At 41.8% G+C, this 17,838-nt stretch overlaps 1 protein-coding gene across 1 annotated transcript in view; it reads right to left on the bottom strand.

The window, feature by feature from the left end:
• Positions 1 to 17,838, bottom strand: part of SMPD3 (sphingomyelin phosphodiesterase 3) — a 254,762-nt gene that overhangs the window by 23,142 nt on the left and 213,782 nt on the right. Inside the window, exon 4 of the mRNA XM_072636163.1 lies at positions 7,690 to 9,333. Coding sequence (XP_072492264.1) covers positions 7,690 to 9,054 — 1,365 coding nt within the window. The 5' untranslated portion in view covers positions 9,055 to 9,333. The remainder of the gene's footprint in view (positions 1 to 7,689; positions 9,334 to 17,838) is intronic.

Below are 17,838 nucleotides of genomic sequence, written 5' to 3' on the forward strand. Positions count from 1 at the left end.
TATAATTGGTGCAAGCCAATGTTTGTTACATTAAATTGAAGCCCTAAATTACTGCTTTTAAGCTGGTGACACTGACAGAGTATCTGGTCTGTGCCATGTTTGTTATGAATTGGATTTTTGGTGGCAGATTAGTTTGAACTAAACCACAATTTCAGGCGTCCTTCATGTACCACATGTATGGCACGCCTTCTCACCGACAGTTCAACAAGTACTTTGCCTCGAAATGATAGAGCTTCACAGTCCCCAAATGACCCTTATTCCAGAATGTTCTATTCCTGGGAGGGTGAGCTGATCCCAAGCAGCCAACAATGGAGAATCTCTCTTAAAACACATCTGGGCTCCACAGCCCAGTCTTTTACAGTGACTGAACCTCCAATAGTTAATTAGATAGAGCTGCAAATTTCAATGGAAATCCAGTATCAAAGACGGGGCAGTAAATGGGATTGCAATTGGACAGCCTCATATTCTGAATGTTATCACTGAAGTAGATTTTTTTTTTTTAATCTGAGGAGAAAGCCTTTAGCATGCTGGGTAGATCTCCTGTGGATGATTTGTGAAAGACCATGGACAAAACTCACATAGGAGGGAATGGGTAGGGAGTGATATACCCCAGCTGGGAGGAGTGCCCACATTGATGAGATCACAGATCCACTGATGCATGCAAGTATGTGTTCCTATGGGTAAATCAGCCCATGAAAAGTGACTGATGTTTCCTGTCAAGAGGAATCCCTGGAAGACGACAATGTTTCAGAGGTGCTCTGAGATAGCAGTGATGAGGGGTGGGGGGAGGCTAATAATGACACAGCATAGTTTTTCCTAGTAGGGGTTCATAGTGTTATCAGAGGGCCAGTCCTATAACTTACGAACTCCAGCATCTGTCCTACCAGACCATTCCACACACATATGATACCTACAGGTGACTCTATGTCTCCCAGTTGGGTTGAAAAAGATGCAATAAACACTGGCCTTCTTTCCCTACAGGATTACTTTTCTACTAGATTTTCTACAGAAAGACTAATTCTAATGAAAACTCAAGTAGAGCAGTACCTCATTTATGTGACATCAATGATAAACCATTCCTTGGCAGAGCAGATCACAGTTATAAGGACCAAAGTGAGATGGATCTAAAGACCATATAGGGCACTAATGAGGACGGGTGGGGATGACTCTTCATGTACATTTAGTTCTGAGTGTGATGTAAGTCCAATTTCACAGCAAGTGTGAGAACATTCTGAATGGAATTTAAGGCTAGGGTGGTTTGATAAAATTCCTTTTTGGGAACTGTCTCATTCCTACTGTACATTTAGAGCATATTTGATATTTTGAACTTTCATTGGATTTAAGTTAACAAACATTTATTAAGTGCCTACTATGTGTAGAATATTCTACTAGGAGCTAGAAGAGAGGCTAAGTTTATAGATGCCATCATCTCTGCCTCTGCCATTCTTTTGAGGCGGTGGATAGAGTGGGAGATCTGGAGTCATAAAGACCTGAGTTCAAATAGGTCAGAGACACTTACTAGCTGTGTGACCTTAGGCAAGCCACTTAACCTCTGTCTGCCTCAGTTCCTCAACTGTAAAATGAGGATCATAATAACACCTATCTCACAGGGTTGTGAAGATCAAATGAGATAATACTCATAAAGCACTTAGCAGAGCGCTTAGCACATAGTAGGTGCTTAATAAATGCTTATTCCCTTCCCCTTTCCCTTCCCTTTCCTTGGAAAGGTCAGGATTATGGAAGATGAAGACCACCTTTTGGGGGTATATCATCAGAAAGGACTCCAGGAACTAGTAGTGTAAGCTGGGAAGGACTTGGCGATTTATTGGGCTCAGAGTATGTATGCATGTCAGACATCTCTGCTCTGCAAATGAGCTGAGAGCTGAGAGTTCCAAAGGGGAGCTTGGGCTTTGAAACTGGATGAGAGGGGGAATTTTCATTTGAAGACAAGTTTCAGAGAAAGACTGCAGTGACCCATGACTGGGGCCACAGGGTCCCTGAAGATTCCAAACTGAGTACAGTAGGGGAAGAATCCTTGCTTGGAGATAGGGTAGAACCGATCAGTCTTAATAATCAGTCAATACTTCAAACAATCTGAATAGGACAGAGGGGACAGGATAGGACTTACAAAGTTTCAAAGCCATAGAGACTTCCAATAAAAGAAAGGCCAATATCTGTAGGGTCAAAGTAGAACAGGCCAATGTCCATGGCCAGACACTGCGGGCTAAATTGGAAAGAGCCTTCTTCTTCTTCCAGGGGACCAGTGACCATGGTGGGACCTAGAGCAACAAGAGTAGCTGCAGAAGACCCTAACAAAAGAGTCAATAGAGAAAGCAGAAGATGTTTGAAGCCTGCTCAGCAGAAAAAGGAGATGAGAAAGGAACAGGAGAGAAAGAAACACTAGATTTTACAACCAAGGGGAACTTCTATTTGCATCTTTCCCCTACCATGCCCCCCAGGAACTTCCCTGGCTCCTTTTTAATCCAGAATCAGATGAAAATTTTAATGTTTGACATTTAAAATTCTTTACAACCCAGCTCCTTCCTGTCTTTCCAGTCCTCTTACCACACACTGTGGTCCAGCCACATGGGTCTAACTTGGTGGTCCTCACCCATGATGTTCCATCTCCCATCTCTGTGCCCTTGTATTGGCTGTCTCCCATGCCTTCTCATATTTATCTTTTAGGATAATTATGTTTCTTCAAGACTCGACTCAAATGCCACTTTCTGCAGGAGCCCTTTTCATCCCCCCAGATGCTAGTGCCTCCCCCTCTGACGTTATCTTCCATCTACCCTGCATATATTTCGTATGTACCTACTTATGTCCATGTTGGCTTTTCTATCAGGATGTATGCTTCATGAAGGTAGGGGGAATCCTGAGGCTTAGCATGGTGCTGGGCATGTCATAAGCACTTAATACTTGCTTGTTGATTGACAGATTGATTCTCCTTTCTTCTCCCTTGGCAACTTCATTCACTTTCATGACCTCAACTACCACCTCTATAATGACTCCCAAGTCACAGTCTCCTAACCTGATCTTCTGATTTCTAGATTCAGATCTCCAACTGCCTCGAGGTAAACTTAGGGTACTTTAGATTCATCATGTCCATAAATGGACTTATCATTTTTTTCCCCTGAGGCAGGTGTTTCTCCTTATGACTATCTCATATCTACACAATGATCAAATCCTATCGGTTTTACCCTTCAAACGTACCTTATATCTCCTTCATTCTGTTCCCATTGTCTCTACCCTAGTGCAGGCCCTCCTTAAATTAGCAGGTGACATAAAGCCTGGATTGATGCCTAAGATGTTGGATAACAGGATGCAAAATGATTTCAGCAGACTAGAATACTGGACTGATAAAAAATGATGAAATGAAATAGAAATGAATGCAAATTCCTGCTTCTGGGTTAAAGCACAACTGTACAAATACAATTTGGTGGAACCATGGCTAGAATTTCACTGGACTTTCAAGGTCAATGAAAATCAATCATGTATCATAGCATCCAGAAGAGCTATTGTGAACTTAGGCTGCATTTATGGAGGGAAATTATCTAAAAATGGGTAAGGGAATAGTCCTGTATTCTGCCCTGGTCAGTCCACATCTGGAATGCTCAGCTGAAGAAACTGGGGATGCTTATGTAGCAGAGATGTGACTACTCTCATCAAGTATCTGAAGGACTGTCATGTGGAAGAAGGATTAAGTATTTTCTGCTTGACTCGAGAGAGCAGAACCAAGAAAGAAGAAAAGAAAAATTAAAGAGGGGAGGGGATTGCTGAGATGCAGATTCTAACTTCAAGTAAAGAAGCCTCATGATTAGAACTGTCCAAGAATGGGCTGTGGCAAAGGACTGTGAGCTCCCATCACTGGAAGTCTTCAAGTAGAAGCTGAATGAACATGTATCTCCTATAAAAGAGTTTCCTGTTTAGATAAAAGTTGGACAAAATGACTTCAGAAATCCTTTCCAACTCTGAGATTCTGTGAAAATGGAAGCATAGAGCAGTGTGGTGCCCAAAGGGAAGATTCCCAGGGATCCATGACTGGAGGCATTAAGGTTCCCTTCTCAGCTCCCAGATTTGGAACCGATGCCAATCTGAACCTACTTAGGGATGAAAGTGTTCAGACTGTTATATCACGATGTTCTCTCTTGTATGACCTTCTGATAATCCCTAGCAGGATAGATGAAGAATTCATATGGAATACTTAATAAAGATTCATATCTGCCTACTCTGGATCTGAACACTTTTTAAAGCAAGATACCAGAAAGGGATTTTTAAAAAATGTTTTGTTTGTGTGAGCACATGTTTTCAAATGCATAAGGAAGTTTGAGTTAGAATTTATTGTCACCTGAGTCCTCCAGGGTCTGCCTCAAAAGAGAAATTAAATATACTGCTTTTGAAGTTACAAATCCTGCTCCCTAATCTTGGTAGCAGTAGCCAAGAATTACTGGTTTAGCGTTAAGTAAAACACTCTTCCTTCTCTCTTCTCTCTGTCTCTCTCTACGTATATATGTAATAAAACTTATGCAAGTAAAATTTATATAATATGAAGTGCTTAAAATAGTCAGGTTTAATGTTTCTGAATAATCATATCTTAAATTTTCTAGGAGAGTTGCCTATGAAAAGGAATTCTAAGGATATGGAACTATTGTTTCTTCTTTAAGCTATAAGCTCTTTGAGGTTAAGAACAATTTTGCTTTTGTCTTTATATCTCTGGTACCTAGCACGATGCTTGGCACACAGTAGGTATTTAGTTAATGTTTGTTGAATCAATATTGCAGGTCACGGTTGGGGTGAGGTATTAGGAACCACAGACAATTGCTCAATGAGTTACCAAAATAAATACCAGAGTTGATGAATTAGTCCCAGGTGGTAAGAGCACAAAACGCTTTTCAAATTATTACTGACATGGACTGTGCTCTGACCTGGTGATGCTGAGGTGAAGTGACAAACTCTTCTATTGCTGGGCCTTCCAGTCCCCAAAAGCTCCTTTTTTAAATGGAATGCAAGTTAATGGGGCACTATCCATTCTAAACCTTACATAAGGAATGCTGCTTTTATGGGAAAGTAATTCTGTCAGCCACGACCAAAATATAATCTGTTAAATGCTGACAAATGGTGGACAAAAATAGATGGAGTAGATCTTGTTATAACAGGAATTAATTTGGTTTCACCGCATTACACTCTGGGTGAAAAGCTCAGGACCTCATAACAGAGAATACACAAATTCTGAGGCATTGTCAGCTCTCCCAAGGAAGAGCCCCCACTTTTCCCTGCCCCATGTTGTCATGCGTTCAGGGTTTCTGCACAATTATTGGACTAAGCAATAGGGGCCCTGAGGCACCCAGTCCCTCTAAGAACTGGGAGGGGGCCACACACATAGTGCCAAACTCTAGGTTTTAATGGAAAGATTGATGAAATATTTCAGCCAACTGGTCAGTGTAATAAAGGGAGATGGGGAGTCCATTGCTATAAGAGCTATCTGAGGACGGTGTGTGTGTGTGTGTGTGTGTGTGTGTGTGTGTGTGTGTGTGTGTGTGTGTGTGTGTGCCTCCACTACTCTTTGGTCAAGGCAGGAAACACGTAACTGCGCCATGTTCTCCTCTCCCTCTAGTGATAATTTGTAACCAAAAACCTTAAGGACAGATAAAATGCTAATTTGTGATGGTCACAGCAATGGACTGAGAAAACAAAAGCCTCATTAGCATCAGCTCTCTCATTAACCCAAGGAGATATTGAACATAGCTTTGCAGGGTTAGATGTGACATTCTATTAATTTATTCAACAAACATTTACCAAGTACAGCCCTGTGCTAGGGTCTGTGGTAGATTGTTTGGTCTGGCCCTGTGATTTCAGCAGGGTTGAAGGAACTCTTAGTGTGGAGATATCCTCCACTCATGCAGATAGGCAATTCATCTATAAATTACAGTCTTAAAGAGTTGCTTGGGACACTAAGAGTCTAACTGATCCACCCATGGTCTTTCAGCCAAGACTCGAACCCAAGTCTTCCTGACTCCAAGGCCAGCCTTGTACCCATCTGCCATCTTACCTCTCATTACTATCCACAGATGACAGTGGAACAGTCCTTACCTTTAAGCAACTTAACCTGTATCCAGGGAAGCTAACCTAAGCTAAATTTATAGATGGAGAAACAGAGATATAGAGAGGTCAGTGACCCATCCAAGGTCACGCATCTAGTTGGCTGAAGAGCTAAGCCTGCAGCCCAAATCCTTTGACTCCTAGTCCAGTGCTCCAGCCAGGACCCTACTCTCTGGGTCTTGTTTGCTCATCTCTCTGGTGCATAGACTGGCACGTGTTCCTTTTCTGCTTTACATAAATGTGTGGAATGAGTCAAAGCTGGCAGAGTCCTTGTGGGGAAGACTTGCCAAAGCAGAGAAGGTGGTATGATGGAAAATGTGAGTCCCAGGGTCAGGAGACACCTGGGCTCAAATCCTGCCTCAAACATTTATTAGCTACAGGGTCCTGAGTCTCATGTTTCTCATCATGAAGTGAGAAAAAAAGAACTCCCGAGTATCTAGCTCTAAAGGTTGCTGTGAAGATCAAATGGGACAATGTACACAGTGGGCGATTATATATAAACCACTCTATGAATGGTGACTATTCCTATTGGTATTGTTATAGTAAGGAATCAGAAACAGAGGGAAGACCTGTGGATTTAGAATCAGATGGCCTGGGTTTCAGTCTGGGCAGGTCATCTTACCTGTCAACCTCAGCCACTGTAAAATGGCAATAATCTGGCTCTATTTGCAGTGTTATTTTGAGGACTGAATGAGAAACTGTAAGCAAAGTGCTTTGTAACTGTAAAGACTCCTTTTATTAATGATAAAAACTTAAATAATAATTTGAGTATTAATAATAATAAAACTACCCCTTCTAACCTCTGACATCAAAAGATCTGACTACACAATAGGGAGCAAAAATATTTCTTTGAGAAAACTTGAATTTAACTTTGGGAAAATATTGGGGGGGATGGAGGGAGGGAAATAGATTTCTCTCGTTGAATGAGAAGACAATCCATAATGGCCAAATTATCATGACCTAAAAACGCCCCCAACTGCATTTAAATTAAAAGAAACAATTATTAATTTCAATTAATTACTGCTAAAATGAAGCCACATTGTAGTAGGCAGAGCCTCCCCCAAAGCAGCCATCTAGTGATGTGTGCGCCTCTTTTAGAAAGCAGTTAGGGAAGTAGAAGTCTAATGAAACACATCAATTAAGGATCAAATTAATGGGGAAATTTTAATGGACTTTTAAGGCCTCTGAAATTCCAATCTATCAAATTTACCACCTTTAATCTGCATTAGCTCTTCATATCAATCCTCATTGAAACTAAGTCTTTAACTGTGGAAGAGTATTCTCTATGCATAAGAGCTAGTCCTTGCTAGTCACTTTTTTTACTTATTTGCAGTGGCATGGTGGCTAAAGATTTCCTAATGAAAGTGTCTTTTGTGTAACATCCTAGGCATCCCATAGAACACAGCCATAGACTCCTGTGATGTTAGAGACTGTCAGTCCTTTATAGAGGAGCAAAAGTAACTTGCTTTAGGTCAACCAGTGGGTTAGTTAGTACCATGCTATACCATGCAGTTACTCTAGGAAGGACAGCTTCCTTCCCCGAGGGGTATACTAGAAGAAGACAAAGCACCAGAGAGAAGAGGTTCTTACCTTAACAAACAAGGCTCCCTTTGAAGAAAAGGCATCGGTCCCTTTTCCGTTGGGGTAACAGTGATAGACAGCATCCATAACTGGGTAGCGGCTGGCAAAAAGGAGACCACTGTTGAGGATCTTACAGGGACAGGAGCTGCTCAGGCTGTCGCAGGGGCAGCAGCTCTTCAGGATCTTACAGGGGCAGCAGCAGCCATAGATCCCGACATCATACAGAATATATTCAAAATATTGGTGGAGCTGGTCTTTCAATTTCCCTGCTGCTCTTTTGTCAAATACTTCCTGCAGGCACAGAAAGTCCAAGTTGGCAGGGAAGAAGGCAGAGATCTCGTGGTCAAAGACCTCGTCTGTATGCTTCTTTTTTCGCAGAGAGGTCTTCTTGAGCATGGAAGTCTTGTGGAGCAACTTGTTGTTAACAGAACTTTGGTCCGTGTTGCTCTCCCCAATCCGGACCTTCACCAGGGACTCTCTAGAAGCCGTGTAGCTGTCTAAGCTTCCAGCGTCCCCTTCCTTTGCCTTATGATTGGGTGTTTGGCCCTTTTGACCCTCTGCTTTATTCTCTGGAGGTGTTTCCATCTGGCAGTCACCAGTGCCATCAGCTTCAGGGTCAGACAGCTGGCCGCCATCCTCTCCACCTATCCGGATGATGCAAGCATTATCTTCGACATCATGAAAGTCACCGCCTGTTTTGGGGTTCCTGTTCTCTTCGCTGTTGTTTGGACTCCCGTTGTCACCCTTGTACTCCATGGATGTTGTTCTCTTGATGCCCACATTGACAGCTTTGTTGGGACCATCACTGCCCTGGGGTGAAGCCAGACTGCTGAAGCTTGCGGCACTGATAGAGGTGTTTGTTGGGGAGTCTATGTATATTTTGATCTGGGGCCTACTGGCTCCATTTCGGATTCTCTGCCCAATTTCTTTGGCCCGGTCTTGTGTGTTGGAAAGATTGTTCACCCTTGCCATGAATTCGGGGAGGAGACAGACATTGGCCGTGCCAAAACAGAAACTTTTCCCAGGGCCCGTGGCCTTCCATTCATTGAGAAGTATAGTACCACTGGTCTGGCTCTTGTCTTCCAGCCTAGAATAGATGTATGGTCGCCTACATAGTTGGAGAGGGTTCCACAAAAGACACCCAAATATGGCACTGGGTATTGACAGAGTACAGAGAGCCAAGTAAATGGGTGTGGTGAAGATAAAACGCAGGACCCAGCACAAAGAGCCCCTCTGGCACTTTTCATTGGTGGTTGGTATACAGGAAGCTATAAGTCTGTCCACAAGCCAGTAAAATGGGCAGATCAGAGCCCAAGAAAGGCGATGCAGAAAGGACAGACAGCAGCAGGGAAATGGGGAAGTGTGTAAAACCATTGCAACTCAGTCGTCACGACCCGTTGAAGCCCTACTACATGGTGTCCAGGACGATGAGTGGTCCAGGATGGTGTGTGGAGGGTGAGGGGGACGGCAGGGGGAGGATTGTCGCTACTGAGTTTGTTAATGGAAGTCGTCACCTCTGAAAGAGAAGTTGGGCAACCAGACCATAGAAAAGGGGTCTAACGCTTTGTTCTTTGGCCCTCTGCAACCCTCCAAGGTCAGTCATTGTTCATTGCAGGGGGCCATACTGTGCTGCAGAGATGGCCTGGGGGAGAGCTGTGGAGATAAAAAAAATGAATTTTGTCCTTAATGTTTATTAAGTAGCTGTCTGAAAAGCCACAGAAAAGCAGCGAGCTTTTAAAAATGTAGTTTTAAAAGTCTGTATTTAATCAATTTCCTGAGCATTTCTTAATGGACTTTGGCTTATCAAGGTTTCTCTTTAATTTCTCTTCATTCATTGGTCTACTCCAAAGAGGAAAAAAATCCCCACAAAGTCCCATGTGCTAAAAATATTCTAACTGATGAGATGAGGGCTCTCGGGACTGACAGTCGTGAGTTCTGTGGTTTATGCGGGTCTAAAAACCTGGTTGAATTGTCACCATTAAATCATTCATTTGGAATTCTCTCCATTTTCAGCATAAACAGCTTAACAATGACATCTGCTAGGTTCCTGGCTTGCTTTAAGGTAACTTTACACATATCCTATCACTCAAACAAAGATCCTTGGATTGAGAAGGAATCTTAGAGGTTCACCTAATATAATTCCTTTGTTTCATGGAGAAAGGATCTGAGGTCTGGAAAGGATAAATAACTTGCTGAAAGTCACACAGGAAATAAGTAGCAAAATCAGGATTTGAATTCAGACTTTGACTTCAAAGCCATTCTTTCCACTACATCATGGTACCTCTCTAAATTTTTTATCAATCTTAAAATGACAAAGCATTTTTGGATGAGCAGATTGGTGGTATGTTTATGTGGCGAACACATTGTAATCTCACATGGAGATGTTCAAATGGTGAGTTATTTCTATACTATAATGATATACATTTAATTTCTTGGGATCAGGGATATCAGTACCATTGGTGATATCAGCCATGATGTTCCAAGAAATTCAAAGAAGGGTCCAGGGCCAGAAATGAGGAATATATCAACCTAGCAGCTATTCTCACACCCGCTCATAGGTTCAATGACTTTTTCTAAAGGAGCTGCAACCAGAATGAGTGAAGATATTAGACAGCTTGAAAGGAAATTTCATAATTAGATGTGTTTTCTTCCTCTTTACTCCCTTTGCTTTCCCCCCCACCCCCCAACGTAGGCTCCAACAGAAATGTGACCATTTTGGGCCTCAGTTTCCTCCTCTGTAAAACGAAGGCTCAGACCAGATGATCTCCACTGTCCCTTTCAATTTTTAATTCTAGGATAGAGGTTATAGATGATTTCTATACTTCTTCCAATTCAGATGTTGGTATTGGGTGTCCCAAAAGTCTTAGTGCAAGTTTTAAGCTTACACATTTGTACAGCTGTATAAGTAGGGTCATGAAGAGGCTATGCTTTTATAAACTAGATAGGAATCATACCTAATGCTACTGGGCAAATTGGAACTCATAGGTCTCATTGCAATTTGATGAGATGGGGTTCATACCTAGAACACGGATTTTGAAAGGTCTATTTTATTTAAAATAAAACTTTGTGAATGCATGTCTGGGAGATGGAAAAATGCTGTAAATTAAGAGGATAGGCAGCCCATCCCACTCTTGGGACACCCCCCTCTTAATTTTTAAGATGTGTTTTCTGACTCCATTCTAAATTTGCTACATCTAGAACTGCCATTTTACAGATGAGGAAGCTGGGTGGCCTGCTCAAGTTCACTTAGGCAATAAGTGTCAGAAGGGGGATTTGAACCCACAAGCCATGCTGTTTTCACTGCCTTCTGAATGACTGTTCCACATGACAGCTCTTCAAAGACTTGCTCCCCCACTTTAAATCCCTCTTTTTTTAGGCTAAACATCTCCCATTTTCTCAGCTGATTCACATGATGTGGATTCAAGGCCTTTTGCCATTCTGACTACTCTCCCCTACATGTTCCCTGTATGCCCTTCTTAGTCTGGGGGTCCAGAGCTATACAGAATATGTCAGAAGGGGTCTAACTCAGGGACTATTGCCTCTTTATTGTTAGAAGCTATGCCTGAGACCAGGTTAGCTTTCTTGGTGGTCACATCATGTTGTTGATTTATACAGAACCTGCTGTCCACTAAACCCCACCAAGACTGTTTTCAGACAAATTGCTGCCTAGCCATGCACCCCCCATTCTGGATCTGTGATTTCTGAGTCATCGTGATTCTTAGAAGGATTGTATAGAATGAGAGATGTTGCAGAATTGGAGAAGGGCCAATTTTATTCTGATTTAAAAAAAAAATGGAAGAGGGTGATGCAATCTATAGGCCAGATTTTCCTGGCAGAATTCAAGAACATGCTATTCAAGGGCTGGTTTGTAAGCACTTGGAAAGGGAAGTAGTTATCACTGAATACTCGCATGGCTTCATTCAGAATAGTCCATGACAGAGCAGTCTCATTTCCTTCTTTACAGGCAGCTGGATTGGTAGATGGCATGGTATAGTGGCAAGAGTCTTGGACTTGGAATAGGAGAGACCTGGGCTCAAATTTCAGCTCTCATCCTTAAACACTGTGAGACCATGAGCAAGTCACTTAATCCTTCTGAGCCTTAGCTTTCTTATCTGCAAAACAGGTCTAACAATATTTGTAAACTTTCCCACATAGGGCTTACAGGAGATAAAAATGTAAAGTAATTTGTAAAACATAAATCAATATATGTCTAGTTGCTATAACATGACATAACATACCTGAATTTTAGCATTTGGCAAAGTCTCTCACACTACATTTTTTTTGGGGGGGCCTCTAGATTTCACTGGGGCAGCTAGGTGGTGCAGTGGATAGAGCACTGGTCTTGGAATCAGAAAGACTCATCTTTATGAATTCAAATGTGGCCTCAGACACTTAGTAGCTGTGTGACCCACACAGTTCTTGACTCCAAGCTCCACATTCTAACTATTATATAACATGGCCTCTCTCTGACAATCAGAGCCGTCCAATGTGTCTAAGGAGGAGTGGCTCCCCTTCTTTAATCAGACCAGAGATGGTAGACTAGATGGCCTCTGAGATCTCTCTCAACTTCTAGATTTCTTTATTTCTTTAGGAAATCTTCTAGATTTCCTAATTTTGATTTCATCCCTTAGCACTCTTGTAAGCTCCCTGATATTTATATACAAAAGCAAAAAATAATTAGATTAACCATTCAGTCTGTGGGTAATATTTGTAATGTTTTGTAAGTCATCCAGATGAAAGAGACTATTCTAGTGCCAGGGTCACAAAAGTGTAAGGGAAGAATCACATTTTTAGGTTTCATATATTGGACCCTATGTTAATGTATTCTCACATATAATGTGAGAAGTTGCTTACACTATCTTGGGTATTTAGGGTCAAAGACCAAAGAGGAATGAAGAAGGTCCTTTATCCCAAAGACCATTCATGTGAGGTCAGGCTGGCCCAGTGACCATGCACTGCCTTTTTAATGAATGCCATCTCTATGAGAGGGGAAGATATGGTGTAGAAATGGATCATGACAGCTGCAGCCTCAGGCGCCATCTTGGTGGCTCAGCAGCTTCAGTGCCAAAGTTAGGAAGACCTCAGGCCACCACTAGGTATATCAGTTATTATTGTTGTTTTCTAGTCCAATTCTTACATTTTACAGATGAGGATGGCTTGCTGTGGAAAAGAATGTTCACTTCCTCTTTCCTGCCCCGCAGAGGCAATCATATTAGCTGGGTAGAGACTTCTAGATTACTTGGTTTCTTATTTTCTCATCCTTCTAAGCATATGGAGGCATCTGAAATAGTGGTCCTTGGCTAATCTAGAAAACCTGGCATGACTAGGCTTTCTTCCAACTACTAAGTCAGGTTTAGATTTGCTGAGACCTGGAGGGAAGCTTTCCTGAGCCAAGGCTGGGTAATTATCTCTTAGGGCCACATGAGTCCTTATATTGTCACTTGGAGACACTCTTTGAGAGCAGGGGCTTTGATATTCATCTTTGTACAACAAGGCCTAGTTTGGTGCTTTGCACACCGTATGTGTTTAAATATTTGAGTGGCTTTAATTTTTGAAAAATCTTGAGATTACATGATAGTGGTATCACTAGGGATCCTGTTCTTGGCTGTACTGTCATGAGAATAAGGTGTCTATACTTGGACAAATAGTTCTATGCTAATATCCAGTTGGAATTCTGCTTAAAAAAATTAAGGCTTTGGCATTTTCCAATGGGAGTTGGTTATAATCAAATGGGTGTTACAAGTCATTTCAGTGAATGACAAAAATAATTCTGAATAAACATTGATCCTATGGAGTGGGAATTAGTTACTTTCCTTGGTCTCAGAGGGCAGAATCCTCTAGGATGAGTGCGTAGAATTTTTCAGGACAAAGATTTTAGATCAAGATAGGAAGAATCCTCTCAACAATTAGAGCTCTCCAGCAATGGAATGGACTACCTCAGGAGGGTTTTCAAGCAGAGGCTAGATGAGCACCTGGAAGGTGCTCATGAAATAGAGCATCATGATTTAGGTTGAGGTTGGACTTCTAAGGACTTTTCTGACAATGGGTGTGTGAAAATGAAAGAATGTAAGTATTATGTGGTTATTTCTTTGTTGATATCCTTTTGGTGTAAATTTTTTTTCACCCCAATAAAAGGGATAAAAGTTGCATGGAGATGAGTGAGAAAAGAAACAGTTCTCAGACCTGGATAGATTGGTCATTTACCTGGTGAAAGGGGAAGGTTGAATCAGATGACATGTTAAAGTTCTTTTCAGCTCTCGGATTCTGTTCATCTATCACAGAACCACAAGGCCATATCTAGAATTTGGTATTTTATTTAGCTCAGGATACAGTATTTTAAGAGGGATTCTGATGATTGGGATGGGGCCTACAGGGGAGTGACCATGATGACAGAGGACTAGGACCACTGTCATAGGAAGATTAGTAGAAAGGATATTTAGCCTAGAGAAGACTTTGAAGGACTACATCTCCCAATATTTGAAGGGTTATGTCTCTCCATATTTGAAAGACTGTCATGTGGAAAAGTGTTAGAATTGTGGTACATGACTCCAAGAGGGTGGAAGTAGGACCAATTACACAAATTACAGTGAGATAAATTTTGTCTAAATATAAAAGGACTTCCTAACAACTATTATTCAGTCATTTTTTAATTATGTCCAACTCTTTGGTGACCCCATTTGGGTTTTTTTTGGCAAAGATACTGGAATGGTTTGCCATTTCCTCCTCCAGTTCATTCTACAGATGAGGAAACTGAGGCAAACAGGGTTAAGTGACTTACCCAGGGCCATACATCTAGTAAGTGTCTGATGCCACATTTGAACTCAGGAAACAAAAACAGCCTCCTTCCTTAAAGAATTCAAATTCTCCTTGGTGGAAGTGGATCCAGGGGTCTTGCCATTGCAAGCCAGTAACTTGGCCATAATGTATTGTCCTGGAGAATTGCTGGGGGGCAGTAAGACCTACCCATGTTCACACAGTATGTGTTCAAAGGATAGGTCTTGAACTCTGGTCTTTCTAACTCCAAGTTAAATGCATTTTCTACTCTGCCACAATGCCCTATCCTTAATAATGATACTTACCTAATCATAATAGCTAGAGTTTTTATAGCACTTTAACGTATGCATAACACTTTATCTATGCCACTTCTTTTGATCCTCACAAGCCAGTGCGGTAGGTGCTATTATCATCCCCATTTTGCAGATGAGGAAAAGAGAGGTTAAGAGACTTGCCCCAAGTCACCCACATGATAAATGTCTGAGGCCAAACTCAGGTCCTGAAAATATGCCCACTCCTGCGCATGGTAGAGGGTCCTGTTGTGAAGCACAGAAAGTCATTGGGAAGATGGACCAATCAGGTAGATGATGCTGTACCCCTTGGGGGAGAAATCACTCTCTTCCCTACTCTCCTGGATGTCAGTGTGTGGGCAGAGACCCAGCTGCCCCATGCCAGTTCCTGCTGTGGCTGCCACCTTCCTGTCATTCCCATGGTGCTCCTCATTCCCTCTCCTTTGCCCTTTGATATTCAGAACTAAGACAGAGAAGACAAGCTCTGATTTCAAGGCCCCAGGGATGCTATATGACCTGCATATGTGAGGGATTCCCCAAGCAGACTCCAGAATATAGCAGACTGCTTCTATTCTATTGATTATACAATCCCACTGTGTTGGAAGGACACCTGGATACAAATTTATCTGAAATGGTTTTATTTTTAGCTAAGAAAGAACTCAGTGAACAAAAGGAAAATTATATGAATTATGAAAAAAAATCCAGCCATCCCCCCAAACACCTCATATTCCAGCAAGGTTAAAAACTGACATGCTGCCAAAAGGAGAACATTCAGAGTGGAAACCCACTTCTGGAAGTTCACATCTTTATTTCTGCTTCTGTACAAGTTACCCCCTCATACGTGAATGACATTGCAGAGCATAGCTGTCTAAAAGGAGTTCCCCTCCTTTAGTTTCAGGTGAAGGGAAGGCATACTCCGTGACTTTGACCTCAGGAATGATGACTGGAAAGGTCCTTAGAGATCATCTCCCCACCCCTCATCTTATTTCTGCAGGTAAGAAACCTGAGTCTCACAGAGAAATACAGTTATCCTTTCCATATCTCAACTTTCCCCATTGTGGTTTTGGTATATTGTGGGTCCACATAAGAAATGAAATGGGAATTTTGGGGGAGTTTTGAGAGGCCATGGATAACACAGGGCCTATGATCAAATATTTAACTAAATTTTACAATAAGATACTGTAAATACCCCCTTAAAGGGAAAGAAAACACTCAGACTTCTCTGGTATGAAGGGAGGGCCAAACAATTTTATGCAGATTTTCCAGATCCGGGGTTCAGTGTCCCAAATCCTGCTGATATGGAAGGGATAACTGTCACTTGTCCAAGGCAAGTTGGGTTTCAATCTCACATCTCTTGTCCCTTCAGATTGACTGCTTTCTCCATTTGCCCCTCCAAAAGTGAACAGATACTCACCCTTTGCTGAATGAGGGTTGGAAAGATTCTGTTTTTCTCTCTTAAACAGTGATTAGGGAGAGGAGAGCCAGACCTTAAGGAACAGTATGTGACTCTCAATCTGACTGTGTACATATGTATCAGGTCTGTTGGGGTTCATATGTTTATTCTAGCTGTGGGGAATCTGATGGGGATTAGCATTTGCATTAGCACCAGTGGGGAGCCAACGTTTGGAAAATGGGCAATTCTCTGTATAACTGTGATCTGGTGTGGATGAAGCCCAAGGATAATTCTGGGTGAGAAAATGGAACATTTCAGTAAAGGAGATTTTGACTATGTCACCAGACAGAGTTATTTACCCCCTCAAGTCTATTTTTTAAGGGAGATTTTTTGATTCAAAACTATTGTCTTGGAAAATTATAACTATAGACCATATGTCAGTTTTTCTCATTAATGAACAATGCTGCAAATGCTTTGGAAACTAGCATTGTTTGTGGCATTTTGAGGACATTTGTGAGACAGGAATCCTGCTTTTGCAGATTTTGATGCAACAAGGCAGTGTCTCCTCTGGAGATACTTTCTGGAGAGGGTGTTTGTGGACTCAGGAGTTATTTCAAAGTCCAACTGTTAGAAATTCTCCTCTGCAACAGTATTAGGAGTGTAGTGATCCATCCTGGGTGCCATGTTTTTGAAGGGATATTGACCTAGTAGGGGGTTTCTAGAGAACGGCAATCAGGAAGGGGAGGCGACTCAAAACCATAGTTGAGTCTGAGAAAAGACTTGGTGGGAACATGATCACAGTCTTCAAGTATTTGAAGAGCTGCTCTGTAGAAGGATTAGATATTAATCTGATTGACCCTGGATGGTGGAACTAGGAGCAATGAAGAGATTGAAGAGAGGCAGGTTTTATGAAATTTAAGGAAGAACTTCCTCAGGAGAGCTGCTCAGAAAAGGAGTGGGCTGCCCTGGGAGGTTCTAGGATTATAGCGTTAGAGCTGAAGGTTATATACTTAGATGTTACATACTCCAGCAAAGATGAGGAACAGAAGGGGTAGCAAGGTAAAAGGACTTGGCCAAGGTCAACAGCTAGTAAAGGCAGACCTAGGACTTGAACCCAGGTCCTTTAACTCCAAATCCATTATACTTTCCCCTGAACCATGATGTCTCCCTATACTTAGCTTAGGCTTACCTAGATATTTGGGGGTTTTCAAATGGTGTCGAAATGACCCTCTTGTTGGGGGTGGTACAGAAGGGTTCGTGCTTATGGGTTAGACGATGACTTTGAGAGCCTTTCCAACTTCAGGAATCTAGGCTTTGGAATGCTGATAGAGAGATACCCAGCTAAAATAAGATTGGTGGTTCAGGAATCCAGTCCTTCATTCTCATAGAAACATAGTTCTGTCTAATTCTACATACTGCACAATAAGCCCCAGATTTACATGCTTACTTAAGAAAGCACAAAGATAAATTCACCAGTGACACTTTCATCTATTGAGTAAATACCTCCTATTTTTTCTTCCATGAGAAGAACTGGTCTGAAATACGCCTTGTCTTAGGAAGGCTCATATAAGGGTTTGGCAGTCTAAGCAAAAAAAAAAAAATACTATTAGCCATTACATTAAAGGAAAACTGGTAGCTTTTCTTTCCTTTTATGTACTACCAAAGTCAGGTTCATTCATTCTCATCCAACAAACATTTATT

The sequence above is a fragment of the Notamacropus eugenii genome, chromosome 1, assembly GCF_028372415.1.
Source record: "Notamacropus eugenii isolate mMacEug1 chromosome 1, mMacEug1.pri_v2, whole genome shotgun sequence".
NCBI classification, from domain to species: domain Eukaryota; kingdom Metazoa; phylum Chordata; class Mammalia; order Diprotodontia; family Macropodidae; genus Notamacropus; species Notamacropus eugenii.